We start from the raw sequence: 24,601 nt of genomic DNA, 5'->3' as shown, positions 1-24,601 counted from the left end.
AAACTTAAGGAGAAAATATTTGCAAATCATGTATCCAATAAGGAACTTGTATCTAGAATATATAAAGAACACTTACAACTGAGTAACAAGACAACTGTACTTTAAAATGAGCAAAGGAACTATTATAAATAGGCATTTCTGAAAAATGTACAGTAAATGGCCAATTAGCACATGAAAAGATGTGTAACATCATTAGTCATCAAGGAAATCCAAATCAAAACCACAATGAGATACATACCACTTCATACCCATTGGGATGGCTAGAATCAGAAAGTAAGATAAGTGCTGATGAGAATGTGGAGAGACTGGAATCTTCATACACACAAAAGGGAATGTAAAATGATCCAGCCAGTTTGAAAACAGTATGGCAGTTCCCCAAACGATTGAACACAGAGGTTATGCATGACTCGGCAATTCCATTCCCTTAAGAGACAGGGTCTCACTCTATGGCCCAAGCAGTAGTGAAGTGGTGCCATCATAGCTCACAGAAGCCTCAACCTTATGAGCTTAAGGGATCCTTCCACCTCAGCCTCCCAAAAAGTTAGGACTACAGGTGTGCACCACCATATCAGGTTAGTTTTGAAATTTTTTTAGAGATGGGCTATCACTATATTGCCTAGGCTGGTCTTGTACTCCTGGCCTTAAATACTCCTGCCGTTTTGTCTCCCAAAGTGCTGGGATTACAGGCATGAGCCAACATGCCTGGCTCCACTTAGTACATACCAAACACAAGTGAAAACACAAGTCCACACAGAAACTTGCATATGAATGTTTATAGCAGCATTATTCATAATAGTCAGAAGGTAGAAACAACCCAAATGTCCATCAGAAAATAAATGGATAAACAAAATATGGCATATCCATACAATGAAATAGTATTCAGCCACAAAAAAGAATAAAGTACTGACATATGCTACAATATAGATGAACACTGAAAATATGCTAAGTCAAAGAAGCTACTAACAAAAGACTACATAGTACCTGTTTCTACTCATGTATATGAAAATCCAAAATAGGGAAATGTACAGATATAAAGTAGATTAATGGTTGCTTTGCACTGGTAGGGGAAGAGGGACTAGAGGAGCAGTGCAGTGATAACCATAATGGTTGTGCAGCTCTGTGAATATACTGAAGACTACTGAACTTTAAATGGGCAAACTATATGGTATGTGAAATTACAACTTAATAAAGTCATTTCTTAAAAAAGAACTTTAAAGATACTTGCAAATTTACATCAATGTTATCCACTGGCAAATGATTAATCATTAAAAATCATGTAATGCACAGGAACAGAAACTAGCCCAGAATGATATTCTTTTCCTGGGCTCCTCATTTCCATGAGTTAATGACTTGACTGTGAAGTGAATAAATCCTGCTTTGAAAGACTTCCAGAACAACATTACCTTAGCCATGAGCAACAACTTAAGACTTTGAGCTCTCCCTTGTTTGAAATATTCATGTGATGGAGAGTACCCATCTCCACACCAATGCAGAAGAAACTCATGTCACTCCACTGTACACTTTAAGACCAAATTGACAAGCTGTGTTTCCTTGGAGGAATGGTAAATCTTTTTCTTTTTGAGACAGGGTCCTGTTCTGTCACCCAAGCTGGAGTGCAATTGCATGATCAAGGGTCATTGCAACCTCAACCTCCTGGGCTCAAGCAATCTTCCTGCCTCAGCCTCCTGAGTAGCTGGGACTAAGATGTGTGCTACCATGCCTGGCTAATTTTTTTTTTTTTTTTTTTAAGAGAGGGGTCCCACTATGTCACCCAGACTGGTCTCGAACTCCTGGCCACAAGTGACCCTCCCACCTTGGCCTCCCAAAGTGCTGAGATTAAAGGAGTGAGCCACCATGTCCAGTCTCTTTTTCTTATATGCAATACTCATTATAGAGCTAGTTGTGTTTTCCTGCAATTTTCTTGATACCCAAAATGAGAGCAAGTTTAACTTAAAAATGCTGCAGGGTTTATGCAATGCCTATCAATGTTACAATTCTGACCCACTCTCCATATTTATTACTCTCAGTATTCTATCTGTATATTTCCTTATCCTATTTTAAACTGTTTTCATTTTCTTGTTTAATTGTATATGCATCTATGTATTTATTTCCTTGAAAACTACACTTGCATAAGGTAGTTTTAAAAATTAATGACCACTGGTTGTACACTATGCAAAATATGCAATGGTACTGATCTCTATAGCAGTTATCTACAAACTAAAAAAAAAAGGTATCAATAACTTTAAAAAGCCCCTACAACCTTATAAAAAGCCTCCTTTTAAAATTATTTCATATTAAAAGTAATCAACCTCTCAACAAGGCAAAACAGTCAGAACAAACACTAAACAGATTAGTGCTTCCTTAAAGTTACAGAAAAATACACCAAAACAAAATTACATATCCACAAACAACCCCTTTTTAACAATATTTATAGAAATTAAATTTTCCTTTAAAAACATGTAAACTTTGCTTACTGTTACTAAAGACGTAAGATGATCATAGTTGCCAATCATTCAAATTGTGATAAAAATTTAAAGATGGGATAGCAGAAGTAACAGCAAGATTAGTAGCAGGTGAAGCGCAGCTTACAAATGGCTGAGAACTGAAAGATACTTAGGAAATCAACCGTTCGGAACTTAGAATCTACATTTTCCCAAAGAAACAATGCTATCCAGAATCTTGGATTCTTAAGCTCAAGTATATTACATAATAATCGTGTAAGTGAGAGAAACCACCTATATTTCTAGATTTCAGAACCTTATCGATGAACTGACACAAATATCCATCTTAACTAAAAACAGAAGTAAAACATGTTCTATAAAATGTCAAGCACTATATAAGGTGTTCCCATATTAAGTCTATAACATAACTGAAATTGATCATGTCCTACCCCCTGACCCTCTTTTCTCTGAAGCTTCAGATTTACCAAGTGCCTGAGATAATGGAAGTTTTATGTCTCCAAGAGTTGTGAGTTAAAAAGCCTCAACAATCTTTTTTTTTTTTTTTTTAAATGTTGCCTCTGGCCAGGTGCAGTAGCTCATGCCTGTAATCCCAGCACCTTTGGAGGGTGAGGCAGGAAGACTGCTTGATCTCCTAAGTTCAAGACTAGCCTGGTCAATACAGTGAGACTTCACATCTACAAAAAATTTAAAAATCAGTGCAGTGTGGTGTGCACACCTGTATTCTCAAGCTACTCAGGAGGCTGAGGTGGGAGGACTGCTTGAGCCCAGGAGGCAGAGGCTTCAGTGAGCTGAGATTGTGCTACTATACTCCAACCTGGGTGAGTGTGAGACCCTGTCTCAAAAACTAAATAATTTTAAAATGCTCCCTTTGACACTGAGTAATCTTAACAATGCTAAATAAAACTAAACATACTATACGTAATTTAATATTTGGATAACATTATACTATACCCTACAGATATTATCTTAAACCAATGTAAAGCCAGGAAATAATAATGGTAACAGTAAAAGTTAACAATTATAAATAATTATAAATAAATAAAAATAACAATTATAAATAATTATAATTAGTAACATCTGAACCCCTATACTATGTTCTAGGCACTGTTCCAAGTGCTTCACATGTATTCTTTCTTTCAATTAATCTTAACAATTAAGATGAACAATCTTGTTCATCTTACATCTCACATATAGATGTGGCTGTATGAAGAAACCGCTATCACTATCACCATTTTACAGAAGAAAAAACAGATAAATAAAATACGGGCCAGGCATGATGGCAGATGTCTGTAATCCCATCACTTTGGGAGGCTGAGGTGGGAGTACTGCTGGAGGCCAGGAGTTTGAATCCAGCCTGGGCAACACAGCAAGACCCCATCTCTATAAGAAAAAATTTTTTAAAAATTAGCCACGTGTGTGTGTGTGGCAGGGGGCTGCGCATCTGTAGTCCCAGCTACTCAGGAGGCTGAGGCAGGCGGATTGCTTGTGCCCAGAAAGTTGTGGCTGCGCCGAGTCATGATTGCTCAACTACACTACAAGCTGGGTGACAGAGCAGGACCCTGTCACTTAAAAAGTGTAACACTTTGTTCAAGAACACAGGAGTTTCAATTTCTAAATCAAAACTAAATAAGCAAAGCAGCCTAAAAATGGTTGACTTATGGTTGAAACTGCTCCCATACCATTAAAAAGAAAAAAGCGATTAAAAAACTGATTGTAAGCAACTTAAAGCAACTAAAAAGCATTTAGAAAATACCTAAAATTTATAAAAATAATTTATCTTAAGAATCAATAAAGATCTTAAAAATTCTACTTGGTTTTTGGATGTTTGCAAGTAATTTTTGAATTTTACTTGGGTACTTAAATACATGAAAATTCTGGAACAGAATGAAATCAACACTAATATGTTACTACAACCATCATTTAGGTGGGGTCATTTTGAAGTCATTAACATGACATTTAAATGGTGTTTTTGTTTTTTGTTTTTTTTGAGACAGAGTCTCGCTCTGTCGCCCAGGCTAGAGTGCAGTGGCGTGATCTTGATTCACTGCAAGCTCTGCCTCCAGGGTTCATGCCATTCTCCTGCCTCAGCCTCCCGAGTAGCTGGGACTACAGGTGCCCGCCACCACGCCCGGCTAATTTTTTGTAATTTTAGTGGAGACGGGGTTTCACTGTGTTAGCCAGGATGGTCTCGATCTCCTGATCTTGTGATCCACCTGCCTAAGCCTCCCAAAGTGCTGGGATTACAGGCGTGAGCCACCGTGCCCGGCTGAAATTTAAATGGTTTTTTTTAAAAAATGCTATTTGTTTAACATAATAAGAAATGGAATTTTTTTTTGAGACAGAGTTTCACTCTTATTGCCCAGGCTGGAGTGCAATGGCGCGATCTTGGCTCATGGCAACTTCAGTCTCCAGGATTCAAGTGATTCTCCTGCCTCAGCCTCCCGAGTAGCTAGGACTACAGGCATGCGCCACCACGCCCAGCTAATTTTGTCTTTTTAGTAGAGACGGGGTTTCTCCATGTTGGTTAGGCTGGTCTCAAACTCCCGAACTCAGGTGATCCACCTGCCTCGGCCTCCCAAAGTGCTGGGATTACAGGCGTGAGCCACCATGCCAGGCCAGAAATGAACTTTTTTGAATAATCTACAACATTAACAAGTTAGAAGAAACAGTTTGAAAATGGTCATATCTTAAGGAGAATGTCAATAAATTTACTAAATATATTCAGGATTTTAGCACCTACACTATTATAATAATTATTATAACAATTATAAAAAACATGCAACAGTAGCTAACATTTATATAGTATTTATCATATGCCAGGCACTATTATCATTTAACATAAAGCATTGTCATGTAACTATAACAACTGGATAAAGTAGGTGATACAAAAAGATGTCGGCCAGGTGCAGTGGCTCACACCTGTAATCCCAGCACTCTGGGAGGGAAGGTGGGCAGAATGGTTGAGCCCAGGAGTGTGAGACCTGCCTGGGCAACATAGCGAAACCCCATCTCTTCAAAAAAACACAAAAATTAGCTAGGCATGGTGGCACGTCCCTGCAGTCCTAGCTGCTGGAGGAGAGGCTGAGGTGAGAGGACCACTTGAGCCTGGGAGGTCTAGGCTGTAGTGAGCCGTGACTGCACCACTCACTCCAGCCTGGGTAACAGAGTGAGATCCTGTCTCAAAAAAAGAAACAAACAAACAATCAAAAACAATCACAACAGAAAAAGATGTCAATAGCTAGTAAGTCATGAAACATGACTCCTCTCTAGGCAGTACAGTCTGGTTTCAAAATTTGTGTTCCTCATTAATAAGCTATATATATTTTTAAAATTAGACAAAAATGAGTAGACAAAATTTTATGAAGACAATACAGGAAAACACAATTCCGTGCCCTTTATATGTCACCATGACATTTCTACAGAAGGCAAAATATATGATTCTACACATCTAGGAATCATAAACTTGTCTAGCAGCAGAAAATGTACAGTATCAATTGACATTTAAAATGAGACTAGGTTCTGCTGAGCTGGAGTTTAAAATAAAATAGAGACCAGGTAAACAGTTCATATAAAGTCAATTAAATGGGTAGTAGATATGAGCATTTTCGTTTTTTGTTTTGTTTTGTTTTTTACTTCAGTCTTGCTCTGAATATCTTAAAGAATGCTTACTACTGTGTAGGAACATTTTTATGAGACTTTGTCATATATCAGATCACATAACATATAAATATATAAATACTTAACACAAAGAAATTTTCAAAGGATTCTTTTAGATTACCTCAACATCAGACTTTTGCAAATCAAACATTAATTATAACATTCAGCCAAAAATGCAATGAGCTTAAATTTGCTACAATGATAAGCCATTTCAAAAGCCAAAGAACTAGCCAGGCATGGTGGGCGTGTGCCTATAATCTCAGCTACTCAGGAGAATGAGGTGGGAGAGTCATTTGAGCCAGAGTTTGAGACCAGTCTGGGCAACATAGCAAAACCCTGTTTCAAACAAAACAAAAAGCTTGTGGTCCTAACGAAAACTAGCTACATAAGAGTAGATGGACATACCAATACAAACTCATTACTCACCATAAAAATCAAATTTAAAAATTCATGTAAAAGACTTTTAGCACTTTCATAAAAAGATAACCTGTTAATTTAAAAATCATTCAACATTCAAAGCAAAATATTTAGAAGTTATAATCTCACAGAAAAACACTTAACATTTGTTATTTCACCACTGCTTTGTGTATATGCAGAGAAAAGTCAGATGAATCAGTGTGATCTTAGAGGAAAAGGAGGTACAGTTTTTGTTCCTCTGACAAAGCCATTCACATTGATTGACCAGTTTAGTTAAATTTATACTTATGTTTTTATGTACAAGGTTTTCCAAGTCTTTGGAAAGCATTTTTTTTTTTTGAGATGGAGTCTCACTCTGTCACCCAGGCTGGAGTGCAGTCTCATGATCTCAGCTCACTGCAACCTCCACCTCCTGGGTTCAAGCAATACTCCCTCTTCGGCCTCCCAAGTAGCTGGGATTACAGGTGTGTGCCACCATGTCCAGCTAATTTTTTTGTATTTTTAGTTGAGACGGGGTTTCGTCATGTTGGCCAGGCTGGTCTCGAACTCCTGACCTCAAATGATCTGCCAGTCTCAGCCTGCCAAAGTGCTGGGATTACAGGCGTGAGCCACCGTTCCCAGCCCAAAAGTATGATTTTATATGAGGTTACAATCTGTTATCCATAATTCTGAAGTCCAAAAAGTTTGAAAAATGTTATTCATTTTGCTACGTATATATTGGTTTTGATTACAGGACGCCTCAGATCCAGCTAACACATTTTTTAAATACCCCCAAAAGAGTGGCCCTAGGGATTTTGAAAAAGGCTGTATACATATATTCCAAATAAAAATGTTACCTGATATTCAGAATCCAATCTAAATGAAGAGTCTCTTGAGTGATAGGTATCATTTAAACTACTTCCTCTGCTTCCAGACATCATCCTAGCACTTAAGGAGCTGGAAGGTTGAACAGAAATTCTTCTTGGAATCCTTGAAGGTTTAGACTCCATTCTTAAAGATTTTTCTGTGAAATAAACATTTTCATTAATTGCCTTTGGGAAAATATGAAAGCCTTTAATGCTTAATCCTCCTTAATCATCAGCTCAAATAAAAAATTAACCATACAAATTAACCATATCTGACAAGGTAAATTGTGAAATGATCACCACTTCTCTTCCGCAAAGCAGAAGTTCATCAAAGGTTTCCTATCGTCCATAAAAGGAAGCAAACAAACATGGTAAAAGTGGAATGAAGAACTCTGAGGTCTGCTGTTTCCAAAATCTGGGCTCTTTTCCTTACTCAATTTTGTCTATTACATATTCTACATGAATTTGTCCTTGACTCTCTTGGTATTCTCTATTTTTAGTGTTCAATGCTCATACCTGTTGTACTATTTGCATACCCCTTAACACACTATGTTCTTACAAACCTTTATATGTGCCTGGAAACTCTATACATTCCCCACCCAATTCTTGGTCATCTGTTTAAACACAAGTACCTTTCTTCTCTGTATATGTTTCTACTTCATACATACTTTTGATACTACTATGCATTGTAATTTGTTTACCTTTCTATTTCCCCATCTCAACAATGAATTTTCTAGGTCAGAATCATTTAAAGTATTTTAAAATCACTGCCTGGGATACAATAGGTACTCAATAAACACAAGTAAGAATGAATGAACTTTCTTTTCATTTACCACTCATAGGATCTCTTAATTATAACAAAAATAATAGCAATAGCTGATATTTATTAAGTATTATATGCAAGGTCTGACAGTAAGGACCTTCTGATTATCTGTTAGTTCACTGACTCTCCAGACCAACCCTGTGAGACAGGTACTATATTATCTCCACTTCATAAATAAGAAAACAGGCACTGAGAGGTTAAGCAATTTGCACATGATCACACAGCTAATAAAGTGTTTCTCAAAATGTTTTCAAAGATTGTTTATGGTACTATTGGAAAGTAACATTTTAAGTAAAAAGGTCAATCTATAAAACTACACATACAGTATGATTCTATTTATGCAAATAAAATGAATAAAACTTCTAAGAAAAAAACAAAATGTTAAATTTATTTTGTGGAACTGAGTGCTTTCCACTTTATAGATTAATAATTTCCAAGTTTTCCTCACTAAACATTTCTAAACCCACGACGAAAGTAATGATTACCTATGCCTGATTATTAAATACGTATAAACGGAATCATACAATAAGTACTCTTTTGTGTCCAACTTCATTTGCTCAACACTATATTTGTGAGATTCATCTGTGTTGTTGCATGCAGTCTTCAGTTCACTCTAATTTCTTTACATAGCATTCCACCATATGGCACACAATTTATTTTCCCATTCTACCATGAAGGTACGCTAGATTGTTTCCATTTGGGAGTTGTAATAGTGCTACTATAAGCACATTACTACTATAATTTAAAAAGCTTTTTTTTTCTGAGACGGAGTCTCACTCTGTTGCCCAGGCTAGAGTGAAGTGGCACGATCTCGGCTCACTGGAAGCTCCACCTCCTGGGTTCACGCCATTGTCCCGCCTCAGCCTCCCAAGGAGCTGGGACTACAGGCACCCGCCACCACGCCCAGCTAATTTTTTTGTATTTTTAGTAGAGACGGGATTTCACCATGTTAACCAGGATGGTCTCGATCTCCTGACTTCGTGATCTGCCCGCCTCGGCCTCCCAAAGTGCTGGGATTACAGGCATGAGCCACCGTGCCCAGCCTTAAAAAGCTTTTAAAATATTCTGAGGCAAGGATTTACAAGGCCTCTGACTGTATCTCATATAAGTGGAATCATACAATATTTGTCTTTTCGTGATTGGCAAATTTATTTCCCTTACCCTAATGTTCTCAAAGTTCATCTATATTGTACCATATGCCAGAATTTCCTTCCTTTTTTAAGGCTGAATATTATTGTATTGTATGCATAGTTATGCATCACTCAAGAACAGGAATATATTCTAAGAAATGCGTCTTTAGGTGATTTCTTCACTGTGCAAAAATAATAGTGTACATACACAAACCTAGATGGTATAGTCTAATACCTGGATTATATAGTATAACCTATTGTTTCTAGGCAGCAAATCTTTACAGCATGTTCCTGTACTGAATACTGTAGACAAATGTAATTCAATGGTAAGTATTTATATAACTAAACAGAGAAAAGATACATTAAAAATAATTATAGTCAAATCATAGAGAAAGAAGATTGGTGGTTGGCAGGGGATGGGGAGTTGTTTAATGAGTATGAAATTTTGGTTTTACAAGATGAAAAGAATTATGGAGATAGATGATAGTGATGTTTGCACAACATTATGAATATATCCAATAATACTGAATTGTACACAAACATGGTTAAGATGGTAAAATTTTATGTTCTCTGTATTTTATCACAAAAAAATAACAACAGGTTGGGGGTAATGGTGCATGTGGCTGGAAAGCAAGTTGTTAAATTAAAACCTGTATCTGGCCGGGGGCGGTGGCTCACGCCTGTAATCCCAGCACTTTGGGAGGCTGAGGCAGGCGGATCATGAGGTCAGAAGATCAAGACCATCTTGGCTAACACAGTGAAACCCCGTCTCCACTAAAATTACAAAAAATTAGCCGGCCGTGGTAGCGGGCGCCTGTAGTCCCAGCTACTTAGGGGGCTGAGGCAGGAGAATGGCGTGAACCCGGGAGGCGGAGCTTGCAGTGAGCAGAGATGGTGCCACTGCACTCTGGCCTGGGTGCAAGAGCGAGACTCGGTATCAAAAAACAAAACAAAACAAAACAAAACAAAACCTGTATCTGGAGCAGTAGTAGAGCTTCAGATTCTTCCCCAGTTCCATTCCCCTAAAGGTAGGATATTTATTCTCTGGCAAATAAATCTTTCCTAGGTAACACTCTTGTGTCCCCACCACCCCCCATCTCCCACACACGACATGCAATAATCTCCACAGGAGTTTAGGCATGGGGTCAGTATAAGGAATAAAAGAAAATTTATATACTCAGTATTGAGACCCACAGACTCTTTCGTGGTCCTGTTTCTACAATGCTGTCAGGAGACTAAGGGATTCTACTCTTGGATCACCAAACACCCGTGATAAGATTTCTGAATGTCATCTGAAATGTTTCCACTTTAAAGGTTAGCCTTCCACTAGACCATTCTATCCTACAACAAAGGCTGCTAGTCACCAGGAGTTTCTCATCAGGATTTTTAATGCTTCCCTCTAACTGACAAACATCAAGGACTACCATGTAATCAAGGAAGGCCTCCAATATGAAAGAAGGACCAAAGTAAACAACAATAAAAACAAAACTTTAAGATGTTGCAGGGAGAGGAAAATTTGGGGGAAAGGGGCTTATTTCTATCCTCACAGGGATCAAATAACATTCATTCATTGGGAGAAAATTTTTGCAATCTACCCATCTGACAAAGAGCTAATATCCAGAATCTACAAAGAACTTAAATTCGTAAGAAAAAATCAAACAACCCTATAAGAAGTGGGTGAAGGATATGAACAGACACTTCTCAAAAGAAGACATTTATGCAGCCAACAGACACATGAAAAAATGCTCATCATCACTGGCCATCAGAGAAATGCAAATCAAAACCACAATGAGACACCATCTCACACCAGTTAGAATGGCGATCATTAAAAAGTCAGGAAACAACAGGTGCTGGAGAGGATGTGGAGAAACAGGAACACTTTTACATTGTTGGTGGGACTGTAAACTAGTTTAACCATTCTGGAAGACAGTGTGGCAATTCCTCAGGGATCTAGAACTAGAAATACCATTTGACCCAGCCATCCCATTACTGGGTATATACCCAAAGGATTATAAATCATGCTACTATAAAGACACATGCACAAGTATGTTTACTGTGGCACTACTCACAATAGCAAAGACTTGGAATCAACCCAAATGCCCATCAATGATAGACTGGATAAAGCAAACGTGGCACATATACACCATGGAATACTATGCAGCCATAAAAAAGGATGAGTTCATGTCCTTTGTAGGGACATAGATGAAGCTGGAAACCATCATTCTCAGCAAACTATCGCCAAGGACAGAAAACCAAACATGGCATGTTCTCACTCATGGGTGGGAACTGAACAGTGAGAACACTTGGACACAGGGCGGGGAACATCACACACTGGGGCCTGTTTTAGGGTAGGGGGAGGGGGAAGGATGGCATTAAGAGAAATATCTATTGCAAATGACGAGTTAATGGGTGCAGCACACCAACATGGCACATGTATACATATGTAACAAATCTGCACGTTGTGCACATGTACCCTAGAACTTAAAGTATAAAAAAAATTCATTCATAAAATAAGAACAGGATGTGTGAGAATACAAAGACAGCATTATAAAGAGCTTATGGAAATTCAAAATGCCATATACTTGTTAAAATGAGATATACTGAAATAAATTCAACATAAGGACTGGGAGTAAGTTGCAGAAACCTCCTGGAAAGCAGAACCAAAAGAAATAGCAAATGTAACATGAAAATAATTATCTAGAGAGTTATAATTTGACTGTGGTTACAGAAAAATATAGAGAAAATTACCAAATAAACTTTTCTAGAAACGAAGGACAGAACTCTCCAAATTGAAAGGGCTCAAGACTACATAAGAGCATCAAAGAAAAAAGACCAACACTAAGCACAATATACCATCTTGAAACTGCAGAAAACCAGAAGTAATGGGAAGATCCTATAAGTTACTAGAGTGGAAAAAATGGGTCACATACAAAGAGAACGTAATCAGAACAGCTTAACAGCAACAATAAAGTCTTAAGACAATGAAATAATGCTTATAATACTGAGAAAAATGTTTAGCCTTGAATACCAATCTAGCAAGTACATTTGAAGTGGAGAACAGAACATGTTTTCAGACATGCAAGGTCTCAACAAAACACAACGACCAAAAACACTACCAGAGGAAGCTAAATGAAGAGTATGTCCTAGAAAAATGGGAGTGTGAGGCAGGAAATAACAAGATATGAAACCCAGGAAGCAGCGATAAAGGGGAACTTAAGGGGGATGCTATGCAGAAAGCATGGCAAGCAAACAATTCGGACTGGAGCAGGACCTCAGGTAGCAGAAGTTCTAAGAAAAGAAAAAGCATCACATGGAAACTACATCTCATTGCCATGTGGTAGAGATGGTGGTACAACTTGAAAAAACTGTGTATATAGAAGAAAAGGCAATTTTAAAAATTAATTTTTTAACTTGGAAAAACTTAGCTGTTCATGAAAGGCATGATTGTTATTAGGTGAGCTCTTTAATATTTACATAGTCTTAATAATGTAAATATAGACTACTGAATCAATTTGCTACATATTGTGAGATGGAAGTGGGCAGTGGAAATAAGAATGGTAGGAAACAATGAAAAACCATGAAATAACAGTATAAGCACACTGTTTAGAAAAATGAAAGTATGTAAGTCCTAAAAGAAATAGCTAAATAGCAGAGGGGCACTGCCTTTGCAAAGTGGGACTAGAGATGGGGTAAAGGGTAAGGAAAAGGACTGCTCTTTTCCTTAGAAGCAGGATGACCATATTTCCCCACTTGCCCAGAACAGTCCCAGTTTATGTGCTGAAAAATTCTAATTTATGCTTATTATCCCAGAATAATTATTAATAGTACCTACGCTGTCTCTTAAACGTGGCCTCATTTGGATGATAAAGCATATGGTCACCTAACTTAGAAATCTTTTCTACCATCGGCTTTTTACAAACTATATACGTATTTGGTAAGTCCATACAAAATATTTCATTAAAAAGAGGTAAATTCTGAACTGGAAATTTTTTAAAGGCATTCATTAGAAGAAAGAATATTAATGGTTAAACAGTGACAATGCAAAAGCCCATGAACAACTTAACAAGTAGCAGATGTGGTATTTTATCAAGGCAGCTATGAAGACACTAAAGGGACTGTATTTGCAATCAGAGGATTTTTGGGAAACAAAATGCTTTTTAAAAGACATACGTCAATATTAAGTTCTATAACAACAATAATGTTTCCTAATAATACCTCTTATAGTTTACTCTGACTACATTTACACCCAGTTCTTACTTGCAGAACTAAACTAACCTAGTAGGAAATCTGCTTAAAACAAACCTCCTTGGGAGAAGGCAAAGAGGCAGAGTCCTTTGAGAGAGATAATTTGATATTGTATGAAACTATTTTTGGCAACTCCTCTACATAAATTGATTGAATTTTGACAATGTAGGTGTTACATGAAAACTTATGTAATTTGGTTGCGTAAGTTGTAGGTCAAAAGCACAAAATATAGTGAAAAACAAAAATGTGCAGTCCTTGAAAAACTTCTATCGAATCACTTAGAAGGTTCTAAGAGACATCTTTTCAAGTCCATTCATTTATTTAACCAAGTTTTTTGGATACTCATGCACTAAGCACAGTAATTAATACTCAACAAGCGAATGAGGTAGGGGGACAACACTAAACGTTCTGAGATGGTGCCTGTAAAGAAATTGTAGTCTAATATGGAACAAACTACACAAATAATCACATAACTTCAATAGTTCTAAGTGCTACAAACGAAAAGGTATAGGCTGGGCATGGTGGCTTACAGCTGTAATCTCTGCACTTTGGGAGGCCGAGGTGGATCACTTGAGGCCAGGAGTTCGAGACCAGCCTGGCCAACACAGTGAAACCCTCTCTCTACTATAAATACAAAAATTAGCCAGGTGTGGTGGCACGCGCCTGTGATCCCAGCTACTCAGGAGGCTGAGGCACAAGAATCACTTGAAGCCCGGGAGGTGGAGGTTGCAGTGAGCTAACACCGGGCCACTGCACACCAGCCTGGGCAACAGAGAAAGACTGTCTCAAAAACAAAAAAAAGAAAAAGAAAAAGGTATAAGCAAGAGCAGACTACTGGAAAGAGGCATTTGAAGCTTAATGTTTTAAACCAAGACTTAAAAACAAATAGCGCAAAAAAAGTTCACATGTACAATCTTTCCTCAATGGTCAATGAAATGGTCTTTTCCTTCTGTCACTATGTCATGCTTTTTAAAATTCAGATTTCATTTCAGAGCTGGACAGTTAGGCTATCTTCCTGTTTGGTGATAAGAAACTTATCACCAGGGCTGATTTTGTAGGTGTGGGCTCCAAGCTTCATTAAAAGTTTTGCAACTGACATCCTGAAATTCTATCTTTGAATTTGTGTTTTATAAGTGGAGTCAGATAGGGCAGTGAAGTATGCCTCACTGAAGTCCCAGTCATGACAGATCCACTAGAATTTTATCCTCATGTTCCTCATCAACAAGTCTATGACTGAGGAAGGGGAGGCACTGACAAGAGGCTACACGTTCTATTCTCCAGAACTGGTATTGAGTGTGTAAGGAATCTAATTAGCTACAAAACCATACACACACAGACAAAAATCGTACGATTGGTATTTGAGATTTTTCACTTATTGAACTTTTTGACTTCTGAGATGAAGTTTCTGGATGAAGATTCTCTGAAGCTGATAATGCAGCTGCTAGTTTACCTAATAAGACATACTTTTACTCTGTGAAGTATGCCTTCACCTTAAGGCATTTTAATAGTGGCTGACACAACAACAAGAGTAAAAAACCGGTATTCATACCAATTCAACAATTTATGTAGTCTGTCTATATCTCACAAACCTGTGGGCTTGCTTTAGCTATGAAAAAAGTGAACTGCTTTTTTAAATGAGTGACTCCATTCCTCCGGGCATCCTAAGAAACTCTGAAGATATCCAGGACATAAACAAGGTAAGGAATCTTAACAGGAATCCTCACAATAAGGTGGACTCCAAAAGACCACAACCTCAGATTAAGAGTTAAGGTATTAGGCCCAGCGTGGTGGCTCATGCCTGTAATACCAGCACCTTGGAAAGCCGAGGAGGGTGAATCACAAAGTCAGGAGTTCAAGACCAGCCCGGCCAACATGGCGAAACCGTCTCTACTAAAAATACAGAAAAAAAAAAAAAAAAAAGCTGTGTGTGGTGGCTCGCGCCTGTAATCTCAGCTAATCCGGAGACTAAGGCAGGAGAATTGCTTGAATCCGGGAGGCAGAGGTTGCAGAGAGCCGAGATCATGCCACTGTACCCCAGCCGGAGCAATAGAGCAAGACTCTGTCTTGAGGGGTTGGGGAAAGAGTTAAGCTATTAATAGTAGTAAACCAGCTCTTGTGCAGATTTGCAGCCCAGATTAATGTTGCCTGCTTGGTAAATGGAAGTTCAAATCCTGAATTTGGTTTAAGGTGGTCCCAATTTAGTAATCTACCAGGAACATGGCAGAAGCCAACATAAATCTTGCTAGAGGAATATACCTTCATGCTAACTTTCAAATTATTTCTACAAGTATTTTTTCAAGTATAACGAACAAGGGATAACTAAGTATACAGCAAAATAAGATACCACAAACAAGGTCTTTGAGACACAAGATGAGAGAAAAAAAATAGGGTAGCAAAAACACCAAATCAAGCATTTCAGGCAGATTATAAAACTATGCTTAGCGTGTTTGAATAAAGAGAAGCTTGAAAAATACAGGCAAGGAACAGGAAACTGCAAAAAGAGCACTTTTTAACAAATACACAATAGCCATAATATAAATACCACCATGAGGATGAGACACCCAAAATGGAAGACATTATGTAAGATAATTGGCCTAGACTCTTCAGAAATCCTCCATGGCTGGGTGCAGTGGCTCACGCCTGTAATCCCAGCACTTTGGGAGGCCGAGGCAGGAGGATCACGAGGTCATGAGTTCAAGACCAGGCTGGCCAACATGGTGAAACCCCATCTCTACTAAGAATACAAAAATTAGCGGGGCATGGTGTTGCGTGCCTGTAATCCTAGCTCCCTGGGAGGCTGAGGAAGGAGAATCGCTTGAATCCAGGAGGCGGAGGTTGCAGTGAGCCGAGATGGCACCACTGCACCCCAGCCTGGGCAACAGAGCAAGACTCCATCTTGGGGCTGGAGGGGGGAGGGCGGGACACTCCTCCAACATTCTTGGCCTCATACTAAGCGCTAGGCAGCGGCAGTTCACTACTGGAATACTCTGAAGGTAAATAAAGCAATAATAAAGGTCATATCCATCTCGACTACAGACAAAACAAAGTCAACCCACCATACTAATGCCCCGACAGAAGAATATGCCCATATCAATGCATAAATATCGTTTATCTCAGTCTCTAATCTGTTCTGTTTTTAGTTTAGCATTTAGTCAAAACTTGTATGATACACAAAAATGCAAGGAAAAAAAATCACCCCATTACCAAGAGATAAAATGGCAGAACCAGACCAAGACATGGCCCCAATGTCAACAAACAAGCAAACTGATGGGTTTAACAATAGACTAGGTAAAATTGAAAAACTGGGGAAGGAGGAAATAAGCTAGAAAAAAATCCCCTCAAACTAAATTAGTATTAGGATCATTACGGGAAGAGACATGGCTCCAAGGATGAGGACCCAAAGTCGTGGAAATGGATAAAAGTCAGATTCAATATATACTTCAAGTCAGAAAGGATTTACCTAATAACTGGGAAGGGAGGCAATTATAATACTGATGAAGAACATTTTACTGTTTTTCTTTCAGGGGACTGGGAGTGGGCGGGGTGGTGGTGGGGGGTGGTCAAGGAAGCACACCAAGATTAGTTGGTTTTGAAAAATGAGCTGTCTGGCTGGTTGTGGTGGCTTCCAGCACTTTGGGAGGCCAGGGCAGGATTGCTTGAGGCTAGGAGTTCAAGACCAGCCTGGGTAACATATTGACACCCCATCTCTACAAAAAATATTTTTAAAAAAGAATAAGCAGACCAGCCTGGCCAACACGATGAAACCCTGTCTTTACTAAAAATACAAAAAAAGATTTAGCCGGGCGGTAGTGGTGCACACCTGTAATCCCAGCTACTCGGAAACTGAGGTAGGAGAATTGCCTGAGCCTGGGGAGGTGAAGGTTGTGGTGAGCGGAGATCGCGCCACTGCATCAGAGTGAGACACTTTCTGAAAATAATAATAATAAGCAATTAGAAGTGCCCAGAAGGTCCAGGAGAACGCTGGAAATACAGTTTTGAAAACATAAGAGAGCAGTGTGGCTGACGGTATATTTTTCAGTTACATACACTGATTTATTTACTGTTTTCCAGATACATATGCTACCTCCTTGCCTTCTACTTGTACTGTACCTTCTATTTGGCACTCTTCCCACAAACTTATCTCTAGTAGAATTTGGGGTACTATGAAAAAGTAAATTGAAAAACTTCAGGCAGTTTAAGAAAACATTAGGAGGAAAGTAGTTCTACCAATTACCCTACTTATGATTAAAGCTTTCTCTGACCACAACCACAAGCTGCCTACCAGGTAGAGCTTGGATTTTTACTTTATCAAATTTGGAAAGCTGTGAACTCCTAAAAGCAGTACAATGTCCAAAAGTTTTTCTCTGATTCTGCTTATGAAGGTTTTTCTCAAGTATTATGTATCCCCTTCCATTATGCTACGGATCACTGTGTCCCATTATTACAATAATGGCCTTGATCAGGTATCTGTCAAGAGTCACACAGTAGTCATAAAATAACCAGTCTAACAAAAATGCCTCAGCCCTATTAACACATGCTACCTCCCACACCTAAAAGTCTTTTCCTGTATGTTAATGTATTAATAAATATGTATTTAATATATTAATAAAATTCATTTCCTATTTTTTTCCAAAATAGAAAACTGAGGCTAGGCTAGGCAGAAAATAAGTCAATCTTTGCCTAATTTTTGCACATCAGCCAATTTCTATTTGTAGAAATACACTAGCTAAGTGCAAGCTTCAAAGTCTGCCCCTCACTTGGTATGCTTGGGTATGACTCTAGGTATAATCTAATGCTTAATTTTCTCACCTACAAAATGGTGATAATGATAGTATCAACTTCACAGGTATATTGTGAGGTTTGCTGGCACACAGCATGTGTTCAGCAAATACTAGCTATTATTAACCAATACCATCAGCGTGAAGGTTTTCATATAAACAGCTCAGTAGAAATTTTGTTGGCTTTTTCATTATTTGAAATTTGTCTTTAACACATAGTAAAACATCTTTCAAAGTCATTCAGATTTACATACAGGATATTCACTTCAGGGTAAAGAAACCTATACAAGATTACTTATATTAAGTATATGCATTAAACAACTGGAAAGAAATAGCCATTTTTATTATTTTACTGTTATCTCGGGTGATGGTATTATTAATGTGTTTTTTCTTCTTTATACTTAGTTTTCAAAAAAATTCTTTAATGTACTTTGTTAATTGAGGGCAACAATTATTTGCCAGAGGAAAAGGCATTTTTAAAATAACTTGTATTACAGAAGTCCTAAGGAGAATAATTCCCTTTCTAATTTGCTGGTTTACAGCCTTAGTAGCTACATACCACAAAAATAACTCTAGTAAAGACTAAGTGAAAGATAAAGTTAAAATACTTCACAAAATGAAGTTCAGATTACCTGAGTATGACTTAAAGTTTTTATCATGAAAAATTTTAAACATACACAAAGGTACAGCCAATAATGAGCTTCCATGTACCAATCAAGTCTTCAACTATTATCCACATTCAACCTCCCTAACCTATTTTACCACCCACTCTATTATTTTAAAGCAATCCCAAGCATGACATCTTTGAGGCTACCTATTCTTATAGTGGTCTAAAGAACCTATGGTAAATTACAAAATATGGCTACAAATGTCCCCCATCCTAGTAATAGCCCCCTTTGTAATGCAACGTTGCTGCACTGCCTAGGATGAGGCAGTCTTACTTCCCCACCCCAGTCTTGTGTGACTAAGAGAATGGACTGTGACACTGTAAGATTTTCAAGGTTGTAAGAGGTCTTACAAGCTTCTCTTAGAATACTGTCCCAAGATTCCTGTGTCATAAATGATCACAAAGAGTAAGGCCTATATGTCCACCAACACTAGCTGCCAAACATGAGTGATGCCATCTCGGATCTCCCAGCCAGGGAAATCCTCCAGCTGAATGCTGGTACATGAGGAGTAAGCCCCGGGCAAAATCAGTAGAACTGCCCAACAGGCACCTAGAACTGTAAAAAACAGTAAACAGTTGTTTTAATCCACTAGGTCCCGAGGTGGTTTGTTATGCAGCCATAGAACAAAGATTCATTACTTATCCTTATTTTCTACTGTTACCATACCATTATCTTATGCCCGCAGTCTCTGAAAACTCTGATTTTAACTGAGTCTAACCTGGGAACTATCTTAAATATCCAGGGAAGATTACAGGTACTGAATTACTAAAAGTACACCACTACTATAGGATAAACTCATGGCACAAAGGCCAGAGCAATCACACAAAATACCAATGTAATCTATCATTTTTTTTTTTTGGAGACAGGGTCTCACTCTGCTGCCCAGGCCAGAGTGCAGTGGTACAATCACTGCAGCCTCGACCTCCTGGGTTCAAGTGAACCTCCCACCTCAGCCTCCTGAGTAGCCTGGACTACAGGCACGCACCACCATACCCAGCTAATTTTTGTATTTTTTTTTTAGTAGAGACGGGGTTTCATCATGTTGCCCAGGATGGTCTTGAACTCCTGAGCTCAAGCAATCTGCCTGTTTCGGCCTCCCAAAGCGCTGGGATTACAGGAGTGAGCCACCATGCCCAGCCCCAATGCAATATTTCAAGAGTCTTGCAGAAATACAAACGCGCAGTTACTATTTCATTATTTACATATACTTTGCATATCCTTTTCTTAAAAAAAAAAAATCTGCTTCTGGGGAAATTTTTTTTTTCCTTAGTGGGAAATCATAGTTAACATGGAGACATGGAAGCTAAGGGTGGGTCAATGAGGGAATCACTTTGAAAGTATACAACATTTTGGGCCTTAAAAAAAAGTCTCCCTTAACTAACTTCTAGCTGACAAATACTTAAAACACAAAAATATGACATGCCCAAATCTTAAAAAATTAGAAAAAAGCTTAACATCCCATGAGAAAATATGACTATGATGTTAAGTCTACACTACACCACTGTAAAAGGCAAACTGTTCTCCTTGAAATGAATTTAATCTCTAAGCATCAAGTTTCGATCTTAAGTAGAAACCATTTTAGGGTTCTTTCTACAAAGTATGAAACATCACACTAATGAACAATGATCATAATGGAAAGATAACTACTTTTAAGGTTCAAAACTTGCCTTCTTTTTAAGCTGTTGACAAAAATGGGTGTAGAGCAGCAGGTGATTTTAAAACCAGGTGTTCAACTTACCTAGTCTAACCGGTAGAGTCAAAGAAATATATTTGAGGGCAGGAAAAACCAGCTCTGACCATGTAAGTTCATGCCAGGGCAGAAAGCTGAAAATTAAGATTAATGAAAATTAAACCCCAGCATGCAGTGACTCACACTCAGGCCTGTAATCACAGCGCTTTGGGAGGCTGAGGTGGGAGGATTCCTTGAGCTAAGGAGTTGGAGACCAGCCTGGGAAACATGGTGAAACTGTCTCTATAAAAAAATATAAAAATTAGTCAGACATGGTGGCGCGCACCTGTAGTCCCAGCTACCCAGGAGGCTGAGGTGGGAGAACTGCTTGAGTCTGGGAGACTGGGGCTGCAGCAGCCTGGAAAACAGAGTGAGACCCTGTCACACACTCACACACACAAAATTATTACCCCCCCCACCTAAACTCTCAAATTATAATTTCATTCTCCCCAACTTCAGACTTTTTGGCTCATCCTATGATTAGCAAATACTGTATATTAAGATAAATTTTTTGACTGCAATTGAATTCTGCTTTGGTGAATTCAAGTAATCTTAGTAGGAACTTAAAATCCGATTCCTTTTAAATTGTAATCATTCTAATGTGATCAGTTGATTCACTTATTTAACAGTTAAAAGCTTCATTAGTTAATTTGTTGTTTAAAAGTAAAGTCTAATGCAACGCTGTGCATTTCATTCATGCATGTCCCACTGTTCTTTATTACTGGCACTTAATTATCTGTGGTAACAGAAGGATGTATCAGCAAAGATTATATAAAAATTATTTTTATTTTGTTAAGGAACACAATAGCTCTCCATTCCGCAGCATAGAGCACTAACTTTATTTTTATTTTTTTAGAGACAGGGTCTCACTCTGTGGTGCAGGCTGGAGTGCAGTGGAGCTCTATCATACCTCACTGCAGTCTCTGCAACTCGTGAGCTCAAATGATCGTCCTGCCTCAGCAGCCCAAGTAGCTAGTAGTAGCAGTGCGCACCACTACACCCGCACCACCATGCCCGTAGAGATGGGGTCTTTGTGGCCTGGCTGAACTCCCAGCCTTAAGCGATCCTCCCACCTTGGCCTCCCAAAGTGACGGGATTACAGGAGTGAGCCACCACACGCAGACACTAATTTTCTAGTACAGTACAGAAAGTCTTTTATGTCGGGCTCTAACTTACCATTCAATGTATGTTTCAGCTACAGGAACAAATCATGAATTCCTAAAACAAACCATAATACCATGACTTTGCAGTTTCTTTATCAAAGTCCTAGTGAGCCTTCACATCTTAGTTCAGGCAATAAATAAATAAATCCTGTAAAATTTCCAAGATTAAGCACCCCTCCCCTATGCTCCCACAGAACCACTGTACAGTCATATTAAGATAATAATAGTTGTTTATACATTAGTCTGATGACTAAACAGTGAGTTGTGGAGGGCAGATACCATGTCAAGCTCATTCTTGTAATGTGAAGCTCTCCATAATTTGTAATTTGACTACAACAAATTACAAATTATCTAAAAAAGTTTTAAGATATTTGACAGATTTTGCATTATAAAATTATTTTCCTACAATAAAATGTCAAAATGTAGACGATTCTTGAACATAGAGCAGATAAAAGAGTTGTGTAAGGTGGGTATGGAGCGGACTAAAAATTGGCTACATGAGAGTCATGGATGACTTTTGTGTCCAAGTTCGTTACCTGACACCTTCATGTAGAACATAACCTGGGCATCCTCGTGCTTTATCTGGGAAAATAGCCCTCTTCCAGGTGGCAGAAAAAAGAAATCATTTGTACTTGAATAAGTAGGAATTCTTAATTCAAGACACCTGACCCAGCATTAAACTTGGAAAAAAACCAAGACTAGTATTATGTCCCCCAGTGACTGCTTCACACACCACCTCAGCAAATTTAATCCTCTCTAGAAATTAACTGCCATGTTTCTGAGACAATCTCGTGAACTTAAATAACTATGGCAAAAATCAAGACTCAAACCCAGGTCTTCTGAGTCTGATGCTACTGCCTCATGCACCAGTCCTGTCTCCCAAAATGCTGTAGAGCTGTTAAATAAAAATATTATACTGACCTCATTTCTCAAACAAACTTTTTGCTACCTCAAGTAAAAGATCTAGTTACACTACGTGTGTGCCTTCTTAATAACTGTACACTATTGGATTTTTAAATCGAAAATTCATCTTTAATCCTACATCTTGGTTCTGGACAGAAAGGTGGAGATTTAAAATAACATGTAATCAGAAAAACAGCTAATCAATCCTACAAAATGGGGGAAAAAACCTCGCCAAATTCAGTTTTCACACATTTAACTAATAGTAACAAACAACTTCAGTCGTGACGAATTTATTACCCAGATAGAGACTTTCCCAATATATTTACTTTGGTACTTGAGAAAAAGTATTAAGTGCAGCATTTTGGGGTGAGGGGGTGGACACACTCATCTTCAATACGCAGTTTCACCAAAATGAGGGAGTTTCCTACTCCCGGCGCCTTCCATATTTTTACTTCTTAGGCCAACAGGTCCATTTTTAATACAATCACCTACTTCGAGTTGCAGAACCCACAATTCACCACAACACAAAAATAACTCTCAGGGCGTCACGATATTCAAAAACTGACGTTACCAATAAGACAATCTTGGCCGAATCTAAGGGGCTACCGAAGTCACTTCGACTCGAGGCCGGGCTGGCCGAGCCGGAGCCCTGCCCGCCTTTGCCCCGCGCTCACCGGCGAGCTCACGCGCGACACCCGCGGCCCGCAGGGCTCCGAAGACCCCCCGCCCCACGGCCCAAGAGGAGGCCGCCCCGCGCCAAAGGAGGGCTCAGGCCTCTTCCCGTCACCCGCCACACGTCCCTGAGGAAGACACACAATCTGTCCCCTGCACCCGCCACAAACTCCACCACCCGACAAAAGGCCCCTGGCAAGGGAGGCCTGCGCTGTGGCCCCTTGGCCCCGGTGGCCCCGGACCAAGCTTCTCCACCTCATCCTGAGAGGAAGCGGCCTCCGCGGCCCCAGGCCTCTTCGTTTCCTCCCCTCCCCCACTCGCGGCCTGGTCCCGAACTAGCTCCCAAGACGGAGAAGAACTAGCTCCGCAGCTCATTACCCCGGCTCCTGAGCCGGCACTGACCAGTGCGCGTCCCACTCGCAGCAACACGCACCGCCGCCTTTCTCCTTGGAGTTCTAGGCCCGTGACTGAGGAAATGCAGTCGGCAGCGAAGCACAATGGCGCCCGCCCCTCTCCCGGATCCGGCGCAGAACCAGCCACCACCGTTAAGTGCCCCTCCCTGCTACTCCTCCCCCCACTTCGCGGACTTCCTGGCTTCTCGCGAGAGTGGCGGCGCGGCGGGGACCGAGAGCTGCGGACGGGCTGGAGGTACCCCACCGCGGGGTGGTGCTCTGACTGCGGGAACCGTTGAAGAGCTGCCCCCGGGGAGTCAGCGAGGCGCCACTGGTAAGCGGCAGCGGCTGGCTGGCCGGCGTGCCGGCAGCTGGGCTGGCGAGTGTGCGGGCGCCGGGCGCTGGAGGCCCGGCCCGGGGTGGCGGTCCCCGCCCGTCTATAGTCTCTGAGCCAGCCCCTTCCCTCCCGGGCTCCGGGTCCCCGCCCACAGGCCCACCTGCAGGGCCCCGTGCTCGAAATAACGCCCAGCTGGTTGGCTTTTTTTTTTTTTTTTTTTTTTTTTTCTTTTTCTGGCTCTTGGTAAGTGGCGCAGTGAATGTTGAATTGAATCAAGCACTGCCTTTTCCGACCTACCCCTCCCCGCTTGCTTCCCTGCCCGCCCTGTGTGATCTAACTGCAAGCCCTTTCCCTTAAGAGTTGGAGCCTGTTTGTCCAAC

At 39.7% G+C, this 24,601-nt stretch overlaps 2 protein-coding genes across 86 annotated transcripts in view; one reads left to right on the top strand and one right to left on the bottom strand.

Annotated features, from left to right (window-relative positions):
* Window positions 1-24,214, bottom strand: part of MARCHF7 (membrane associated ring-CH-type finger 7) — a 55,849-nt gene extending 31,635 nt beyond the window's left edge. For 4 of the 50 annotated variants that reach the window (XR_010149656.1, XR_010149658.1, XM_009443475.5 and 1 more), the window contains exons 1-2: window positions 23,926-24,047; window positions 7,373-7,539 (exon numbers count right to left, since the gene is read on the bottom strand). Coding sequence is in view for 35 of the 50 variants with exons in the window: in XM_009443475.5 (XP_009441750.1) it covers window positions 7,373-7,525 (153 nt within the window). In the remaining 15 variants the exon portion in view is untranslated. 50 annotated transcript variants of the gene reach the window in all.
* Window positions 24,095-24,601, top strand: part of BAZ2B (bromodomain adjacent to zinc finger domain 2B) — a 415,244-nt gene continuing 414,737 nt past the window's right edge. For 35 of the 36 annotated variants that reach the window (XM_063790193.1, XM_063790187.1, XM_063790176.1 and 32 more), the window contains exon 1: window positions 24,113-24,218. The gene's annotated coding sequence lies outside the window, so the exon portion shown is untranslated. Of the gene's footprint in view, window positions 24,219-24,601 lie in introns of all 36 variants that reach the window. The other variant, NM_001428164.1, reaches the window with a different exon arrangement.

This window comes from Pan troglodytes, chromosome 13, assembly GCF_028858775.2.
Source record: "Pan troglodytes isolate AG18354 chromosome 13, NHGRI_mPanTro3-v2.0_pri, whole genome shotgun sequence".
Classification (NCBI taxonomy): domain Eukaryota; kingdom Metazoa; phylum Chordata; class Mammalia; order Primates; family Hominidae; genus Pan; species Pan troglodytes.
This window is presented reverse-complemented; position numbering and strand designations above follow the sequence as displayed.